The sequence below is a fragment of the Quercus robur genome, chromosome 2 (genome assembly GCF_932294415.1).
Source record: "Quercus robur chromosome 2, dhQueRobu3.1, whole genome shotgun sequence".
NCBI classification, from domain to species: Eukaryota; Viridiplantae; Streptophyta; class Magnoliopsida; order Fagales; family Fagaceae; genus Quercus; species Quercus robur.
In genome coordinates this window covers 63,730,169-63,740,457 of record NC_065535.1, presented here as the reverse complement: position 1 = coordinate 63,740,457, position 10,289 = coordinate 63,730,169, and the positions used below count along the sequence as shown (strand labels likewise).

At 35.4% G+C, this 10,289-nt stretch overlaps 1 protein-coding gene across 1 annotated transcript; it reads left to right on the top strand.

The window, feature by feature from the left end:
- The first annotated feature begins 5,374 nt into the window (after positions 1-5,374).
- Positions 5,375-9,037, top strand: LOC126714444 (UDP-glycosyltransferase 83A1-like). The gene is made up of 2 exons (XM_050414597.1): positions 5,375-6,008; positions 7,902-9,037. The coding sequence occupies exons 1-2, from the start codon at positions 5,531-5,533 to the stop codon at positions 8,774-8,776; spliced, it is 1,353 nt and encodes a 450-aa protein (XP_050270554.1). The 5' UTR covers positions 5,375-5,530; the 3' UTR covers positions 8,777-9,037.
- The last annotated feature ends 1,252 nt before the right edge of the window (positions 9,038-10,289 follow it).

The window sequence follows — 10,289 nt, the reverse complement described above, 5'->3', positions numbered from 1 at the left end:
GGCGGAAACCCTTTGGTTTACGCCATCCAATAATACTATGCCACATCATCAATTATTAAAAAATTGAATACAACTTGCAAGAAACAAACGCCATTTCACATAACAAAATCCATCTCCTCCTTTCTAATTTCTATCATTCAAGTCAAAATAAAATCTCATCTTTTCCTCACAAGAAACACCAATCCAGCAACCCACCACACACATGCCAAAATTGCTGCCTTCACCACCCAAGTCAAAATAAAATCTCGTCTCTTCCTCACAAGAAACACCAATCCAGCAACCCGCCACACACATGCCAGAGTTGCTGCCTTCACCACCACCTAATCTTCTCTCCTTTTCTCTACAACAAATTTGAACCAACATTAAATTAAATTTGTAAACAATACCCAATCAATTTCCAACACACAGTAATCTCAAAAGTTGGAATGAAACCTAAAGAACTCCACAAGAAGGAACTTTGAAGTTTGAACACCAATTTTATATACCAATAATGAAATTTACAAAACCCATTTCATGAAAACCCCCAAAATACAACAAAAATACAATAAACCCACCTAAATTTCCCCTAAAATAGAGCAATTCAAAAGTGATCCAACTGAAAAATCGTACAAATCATTTTAAATAAACCATAAGTCTTGGATATCATCAAACCCTAAACTCACCATCCCAATCTTTTGTGCACACACAATGAACCACCAAGTCACCAATCCATTGCTACAGAAAATCCTTAAAACCCACAAAAAGCCCATACCCTCAAATCTGAATCAAACCATATACAACATATGTTTTTGTGGAGAGTGGGATAGTAGATAGGACGATGACAACGGCAGCAAATTTTGTGGCTTGTGGTGGCATATGGTGGCATGGGTGGTAGGGGGCTGGCTTCTCTGTTCTTGAAGACTTGAATGATGGAAAGGAGAGAATTTGAGATTTTGATTTCTGAAATAGGATTGTGTGTGTAGAAAGTTGTAAATAATTTTTTTATTAAATGCTGACGTGGCGTTGTATTATTGGTGGTGTAATCCAAGGGGTTTATGCCACATCCAGATAGAATTTAAACTCATAGAAAACATATTCCTAAGTTCCGGGATATTAAAAATAGATTTGGGATTCAATGAGAACACGCATGGAATATTAAAAAAGTGTTGCGTATCGCAACGCCGTTACATGAGACATTACAATCAAGTTTTATATAGTGTGCAGCCCCACATATCAAAAAAATATTAGCTTAAAAATTCATATAGCTGTCTATCTTCTACGAATAAGGAAAAAAGAGAGATGACCCACGTAACTTTTATTATTTCCAGGCCATGTGAAACCAATAATTTGTTATTGAATTTATATTTTAAAATTTTCAAAGTTAGATTACATATTCGATATGTGGGTTCCGGTTAGCTCAACTGGTAAAGTCTATAATGGTTGTATAAGAGATCTGTAGTTCAATCCCCGTCTATACCAAAAACTGATTGGTGTCTTGGTCTGATGATAAAAAGTTATCATCAAAAGTGAACGCCATAGGTTGAAACTCTTTTAAAAAAAAAAAAAAAAAGATTACATATTCTATATGTTCTTAACATGCATACCAATATTCATGTCAATCAATTGTTATTTATCATTTAACCCAGAAACTCATTTTTTATGCATTATTATACTACAAAAACCTGAATTTAAACAATTAATTGATGACATAACTATTGATATTTAATTATTTTGAAATTTTGCAAGCATGAAGAATACACGAAAATAATATAATCCAATGGTTGATTTGTTAAAATTCGCATTCAATTAAAAAATATTGAGTAGTATAACATTGACTAAAGTTACACCATGTGTAAATTGAACTCAACCCAAGACCCCTCTCTAAGTCAATTCAACTATGGCAGAACTTAGTCATCCAGTGTAGGCCAAAATGTAAAGTTGACTTGTATTAAATTTGTAGTGTTCATGTACTCTTTAATTGTCTATCTTCTTGTAGACTCGGACACAAATGCAATACTAGCTAGCAGAGACACACAGAGAGAGAGAGAGAGAGAGAGAGATGGCCATTGCACATGTTCTAGTTATACCATTTCCAGGATAAGGCCATGTGAACCGTATGATGCTTTTTTTCTAAAAATGGTGAAGTATGGTTTCAAAATCACATTTATGAACACAGAATTCATCCACGAGCGTGTCATGGGTGCATTGGACAACCTCGTGGATTCAAACATTAATTTGGTGTCTATCCCAAATGGATTGGGTGTTGAGGATGACCGAAATGACCTAGGCAAGTTATGTGAAACTATCTTACACACCATGCCAAAGAAGCTTGAGGAGCTCATAAACAATATCAATGCTTCAAATGGTGATTGTTGGGTTAAGATAGCTTGACCCCGGTTAATTAATTCAATTACCCAAATTGATTAATTACGTTCAATTACATGTAAATTGTGGAGGCACCAACAAATCACCAAAAATACTAAATACAACAAAAAGTAAATTTGACAAGGTGATTTATTGACAAATGGGGAAAACCTTGCAAGGCAAAAACTCTACCGGGTGATTTTAAAGTCATCACTCCCAAAAATCTACTAAACAACAATCAAGCGGTTACAAGTATAAGGAATCTTACCAACTACCCTGGCCTATCCCGAAATACTAACCTACAGTTGAACCTTCGCTCCAATTTCCAATTGGACTTGATCTTATAGTAGCCTTCTTTCCCTTAATGCACAAACCTCCAATTTGTGACTAACTTCTTTGCACGAATGCCAGTACATGACTAACTCCAGCAACTTGAATGGTTGTTGTTGGCTGCAAAGTTCTTCACTTCATCAACAATGAAGATCAAGAAGCACCTGGTTATAAAACCCAAAGGCGTACAAATGCAATAGCTTCTTACAAAGAAATTAAGCACTTGGTCTCTATATCCGTATATAACGGCTTTTAAAATAAACCTCATATATGTCTAGGGTTGTGAGAAAAGAAACCCTACATATACACATAAGCTTGTGCTGGATTTCAAATCTAAAAATTCTGAAATCGTAATTCTTGATATATCGAGCTAGTGTCGACTATCTATTGAGCTTCGAATTAAGTCTCAATAGCGACTATCTGTCGAGCTATCTGTCGAGAATCAATAAGCAGCTTTTCCTCACTTGTTTCTTGGATCAATCTTCGTGTCTTTAATACTTGATTTGAACAACATGTTTCTTAAAGTACTAAACTTATCTTAGATTTACCCAATTACAAGTAAAGTGCATTTCATCAAAAGATTAGCCAATTACAAAAAATATGACCCTAACAATCTCCCCATTTGGTAATCTATGACAAAACCACAAACAACAATTACGAGATAAGTCTAACACAACTATCCCATAACTTACAAAAGTACATAAGTCTAACCCTACTACGAACTCTTGAAAAACTTTGCAAGAATAAAGATCATGGCATGGTAGACTTGCAACTTATCTTAACTAATACACTTAAACAAGATTCATCAAGGCATCAAGTTTGAAATATAGACAAGTTGTATAAAAGAAGAAACAGGTGTATAAAGAGAGAAAAGAAACAACACATGAAAGATAAGGTGAAAAACATACATCATCATATATATAGAAAGAAGAATACAATGTATGTAAAAATGGTCACAAGACCGCAGTACATGAAGTGAGAAAAGATACATTAAAACCTCACTACATCCCTCAAAGCACTCTCCCCCTATCTAGTATATCCTATGCTAGCTCCCCCCCTAACATAATGACTACTCTCATATACAAAACTACTTCCCCTTTTTGTCACAAGTGACAAAGGAAACATCACTGAGAGGTTGTCATCTCATCATCACTAGAAGAGCTAGAACCATCATCATCATCATCATCATCATCTCCACCAGAAAAGGACTCCTTAGCAGGCTCAGGTGAAGGTGAGGGCACAAAACCACCAAGGCGAGACTAGCGGCGAGTGATGCAACTGATTCTAGTGTTTATTTGATACATCTCATCAGACAGATGGTCGAGATGACTACCAAAATTAGCACCCATGTGCTGAAGCTGATCCATGATGTCAACATGAGAGACATCTGCCCTAGAGGAGGAAGAAGGGGTAGATGAAGAAGTGGGTCGAGGGGTAGGGGTTGCATCCATCGTCTCCACACAAGGCCGCTTCGTAGCCAACTGTGCTGCACTCCTCTGGATAGACTCCTTATTAATGGCACCTATGACATAGAAGAGAGAAGAGGGAAGAAAGGTGACATGCATGTGTGTGAGGATAAGTGTGATAGCTGAAGGAAAGATGAGCTTATCACGTGTAGTTATGTCTCAATAAACCTCTATAATAGACTCTATCATGTATGATGGAAAATCTATAAAGAGATCCTCCATGAGAGAAAGAAGAAAACAAGCACGAGGCTCAGTGATTGTGTTATAGTGTGACCGTGGAGTGAGAACAAAGGTCATCACCATATTAAGGATCCTTGGATCCTTGGCAAACTTGGTTGTGGAGAAATTTAGGGAACCTCCCCACAACATGGCCTTCTCACAAAATAGTGAGGCCAACTCGTCTCTAAAGATAGAAGAGAGATGCTCATGATTAGGGTAATCCTAGTGATCCACCCTAGGGATGCGTAGTACCTCTGAAATGAAATCTGGGGTAACTACGATATGTGTAACACAGAGTACCATAGTAAACTGAGGCACAGAAGTATCGATGGCGTGCATATTGGAGTAAAACTCCTGTATGAACAAGTCGGGACACCTTGAGGGTTTCTCACATAGAGAAGCCCATCCCCAAAAGTGGAATGCACCAGGTAGAGGAGTGTTTGAAAAATCAGATAGAATGACTTGACGTTCTGAATGAATCGCCTGGTCAGAGAAGTTCTCGTCGAAGTCCTTTTGGGCATTATGTAACATTCATAGTGTTACATAAAAGAATAATAAATTTGAATTACATTTACATATATATTCAAGTTTAGATGATTGAGTTTCATGTAAATATAATGAATACAAAATTGTAGAATAATTATAAAAATAAGATAAATAAAAAAAGCACTTAACATGAAATATGAGCATTTAAAATCTAAAGACATATCACATCAAATTGTAAGGCAATTATAAGATTACTTGTCATCAAAATCTAGGATCACTAAAACCACTCTTAACAAAATATTGGAGCCAATTAAAATCTAATTTGACTCTCGAGCTCATGCAACAACGCGGTATGAAATTATCTTATTAAAAAAGCATTGAATACACCCCGCTACATGAGATATAGTGTGTAGGCCACATATATCAATAAGATATTATCAATTGAAACCAATAATGCTCGCTCTCTCTCTCTCTCTCTCTCTCTCTCTCTATAAATATATATATGTGAAACCAATAATGCTCGCTCGCTCTCTCTCTCTCTCTCTCTATATAAATATATATATATATATATATATGTGAAATATAAAGTTGACTTTTACTGAAATAGTAGTGTCCATATACTCTTAATCGTCTATCTTCTCGTGGACTCAGATACAAACGCAATACTAGCTAGCAGAGAGAGAGAGATGGCCACTGCGCATGTTCTAGTTATACCATTTCCAGCACAAGGCCATGTGAACCCCATGATGCTTTTGTCCAGAAAATTAGTGAAGTATGGTTTCAAAATCACATTTGTAAACACAGAAAACATCCACGAGCGTGTTGAGGGTGCATTGGATAGCCTCGTGGATTCAAACATTAATTTGGTGTCTATCCCAGATGGATTGGGTCCTGCGGATGACCGAAATGAGTTGGGCAAGTTATGTGAAGCTATGTTACACACCATGCCAGAGAAGCTTGAGGAGCTCATAAACAATATCAATGCTTCAAATGGTGACGATAAGATCAGTTGTATAGTGGCCGATGCTTGTATGGGGTGGGCCATTGAAGTTGGCAATAAGATGGGAATTAAAGGAGCTGTCTTCTGGTTTGCTGCAGCAGCTTCTCTTGCCTTGCAAGTCAGCATCCCAAGCTTGATTGATGATGGCATTATAGATTCTGATGGTAAGATTATTGATCTATTCCATCTTTATATTAGATTGTACATATATATATATATATCTTTCTCAAAAAAAAATATATATATATATATATATGTATGCATTTTTTTTTTTTTTGGTCCCATTTTTATGCATATATATTTAGTTCAAAGAATAAGTGCATTTACTGTTGGTAAAACTGGTAGCAAGGAAATTGAACCATCGTATTAAACTACGTGATTCATTAAATCATTCAAATAAATTACATAACTATTAAGTGGTTAATATAACTAAAAATATATGTAAATAATCTTTTGAAATGTCACGTAGTAGGTTGAGGGAATTTTTCGACAAACTAGTTTAGAGGAAAATTTATTTTATATATATATAGAAATTTAGTATCTATTTGGAAACAGTTTATCTAACTTTTTACTGAAAGTATAGTAGATAAAATATAAAAATCAAATAAAATAAATAGGTGACTTTTATGGAACCCACAAATAGTAGAAAAAATAAGTAAAAGTTAAATAAAATAAGTAGGTGACTCATGTAAAACCTACAAATAGTAGGAAAAATAAAAAATAAGCTAACTTATAAGTGCATCTGAAACAGACCCTTAATATATTATTCAAATCTTAAATTGACTAGAATCAAACTTAAGCTCAATTTAGCTATCACAAATAAGATTATGATTATTATGTTTGCACCTTTAGGTGAGATTAGAAGTAATGAACTTATATTAGAGTTATTTAACAGATTTGAGACTTAATTGACTCGCTAGGATTGTTCTTTAATGTATCTAATATAATTTATTTGTACAATATATGTATATGTAGTTTTATTATCCATTTCATATATGAGATATTCTACGTTTACATATACTATTTTTCTACTCCACATCAAAAGGGAAAAAATGGATAGTTAGTGTAGATAACGAATTTATATGAAGACTCATGATTCTTTTAGTACGTTGGCATCAAAAATTTTGGAACTCATTCAATAAAATTGGTTGATCTTGGTCAAAGAATTTTAATATGAGATTAGTAGTTCTTATAAGATGCCTCCATCCCAGCTCAACAAAACTGTCAAGACTCTAGTACAATCTACCACAGCCATATCCACCTTGGGCATAAACACTTGTACATCGATAGTTAGATTAATTAGGACAAGTTTTATAGTGCTGTACATTATTAGCTGAGCTCCCTATGCTTAATGAATTGTACTTTGGCTAGGCAGAGGATGTTAGTTAGCTAATCTTGTTAACCAATCACAGCCATGTAAGGCAATGTGGTCGAGTGTAAAGGAATAATTCCCATTGTAAGCTGTTCATGTTTAATAATGTTGCTCAATTTCTCATTGAGATGCTAAAAGCTTTGCAGTTTGTAGCTCAAATGACACTTCCTAATGCTTTTAAAGGAGGCATTAGAGTTCAAATTCTCCCTCTCTTATTGTAACTAGCAAATTATCAAAAGAAAATTTTCTCATTGGGATACCAGCTTAGAGTTTGATTTCCTTGCAAGTATCATTGGGGCCTAGTTCCCTCGAGAACTATTATCTGAGTTGTTATTAGAACTATTGGGGTTCTTAACAAAAACTCATACAGCGGTACCCAACTTCTTGTGAACTATATTTTAATCGTACTTCGAAGTCTTTACTTAATGCCTCTTAGCTTTTACCATACATAAGCCAAACTCGTAACCCAAATCACATTGGTAATAGGCAAAGCAAACAAGATAATTCATCAAGGCAAGAATTGGTTTGTGGAAGAAATGGGAATTCCCCACCTTAACATTAGAACATTACCAAGTTATATGGTATTTCGTCATACTAATACATATCATTGGAACAATTAGTAGTGATGATGATCCAGTTAGTCAATTAATGGGAGTAGTGCTTGATTCTTTGTTTGGCATCGCAGGAATTCCAACCCAAAAACAGGTGATTCAACCACTCCCAGGCATGCCTGCCATGGACACAGCTTATATTTCTTGGTATCGTATAGGTGATTCAGCCTGTCAGAAGATTCTCTTCAAATATAACCAACAATATATGCAAACTTTGAAGTTCGCAGACTGGTGGCTTTGCAACACAGTTCCTGAACTCGAGCCTGTAACATTTTCTTTGGCTCCAAAGCTTCTGCCGATTGGTCCATTGATGTCAAGCAAACACACTGAAGATTCGGTGGGACAATTTTGGCAACTAGATCACTCTTGCCTAAACTGGCTTGATCAGCAACAACCCTGCTCAGTCGTGTATGTTGCCTTTGGTAGCTTTACAGTTTTTGACCCAACTCAATTCAAAGAGTTAGCTCTTGGTCTCGAGCTCACCAATAGACCTTTCCTCTGGGTGGTACGTCCGGATATCATCGATCAGTCAAGAAATGCATATACAAAAGAATTTCAAGGCACTCGTGGGAAGATCATAGGTTGGGCACCTCAAACTAAGGTCTTAAATCACCCTGCCATTGCTTGTTTTATTAGCCATTGTGGTTGGAATTCTTCGATAGAAGGTGTAAGCAATGGGGTACCTTTCTTGTGCTGGCCTTACTTTGCTGACCAATTTCTTGACCGGATCTACATTTGTGATGTTTGGAAGGTTGGACTAGGATTTGAGCTAGATGAGAATGGAATTGTATTGCGGGAAGAAGTTAAGAGGAAGGTGGATCAACTACTTGGTGATGAAAGCATAAGAGCAAGATCTTTGGAGCTTAAGAAAATGTTGATGAATAATATAGCAGATAATGGTCAGTCTTCAAAGAATTTCAACAACTTCATCCAATGGCTAAAGGCATAATCCCGCATGTGTTATGCAGTAGAAGATGAGATCTCCTTCCATGAAGGATTTACATATGGAAGAAATCAAGAAATAGGTATTCCTTTAATATTGACATCAGAGTGTATCTGAGGCAGCCTAAAGACTTGATATAAATGTAACTCATATCTTGATGCCCAGAAAAATAAAGTGTGGGAATGACTTCAATATACAAATTTGAGGTATAATCAAAATAAAATCGGTATGCTCAGAGAAAGAATGCTGTTAGCCTGCCATTAAATAGATCACTCCCTCGCCGAGATGCCATGGGTGCATCTCTTACACTACTTCTTATGCTACCTGTGCTTGTGTGTGGAGGTGAGAATGTATGGAGTTGTCACCAATCATTGGAATTTTTTAGAGTTGTGATTAGTCACTCTTTGAGTTTTTTTTTTTTTTTAAAAAGTGGTTTTTCCTAAATTTAGTTCCTTTAAACCAAAACTGAAAGGAAACAAAACAAAACCAAAAAAAAAAATCATTTCTCATACCAAAAAATAGATCCGAAGGTTGGTTATAATTAGAAGAATCGAACTTGTGGATCCTACTTGTGAAGCCATTGGCTCTCTCTCCCCTGAATAAGTCCATAGGTCTGCTTATAAGTTATATCCTTGTTTTTCGATATTGCTTTTTTTTTTCTCCTATAATCGTGCGTATGTTGATTTTATGTGCACAGCATGATTTTAGTATTTTACTAGAATGATTTGACAATTGAATGCAAAAGTTCTATTCCTTAACATAAGAACAAGGCCAAGTTTAGAATTAAAAAATATTGGAAAAATTAAGTCTTCACTCTTCCATATAAACTCTCTATAGCTAGAGTTATGATTACAAATAAAGAGTAAAATTAGTGTTGAGGTAATTGATACAGTACGATTCACCCCAATTATAAAAGTTTTACATTAAAAAAAATTTTATTGATTGATTCGAAGGAACTAAAGTTTGATAAAATTTACTATTTTGTGACTATCCAAACCTCCAAATTATACTAGTTAACAATTTGAGAAACTATAACTATCTTTACTTATTGTATACTTTGACGAGTCCATAAAAACCATTAAGATTGTCCATCTTAATGGACGATCATTGTGTCATAAGTAGGCTATCAAAGATAGATGAGTAACAGTCCAACACATTCAATAACTACCATCGAAGGTCTTAAACTCTCTCATCAAGACAAAGAACGTTACAATTAAGGTAATAATCACCCTCATTTATGTCTAACAGCTACCTAAGTCACCTATAAAAGAGACAATCTGTTCATTTTCTAAGGTATGTCAAAAAACCACTACAAAATGCTATTTATAGTAGAAAAGATATGGGCTGATACTTACTTAAGCATCAGAGGCTCCCCCACCGAGCACAATCCAGTGGTCTCTTCGATCAATTCTCTTCATCTTGCAGGTCCCACAAGATCGTCTAAAGCTCCAGATTGGATGAGTGATCCAACTAATGATTTTGGCATCATCATACTTCATAATTTATACAATAACTTTCA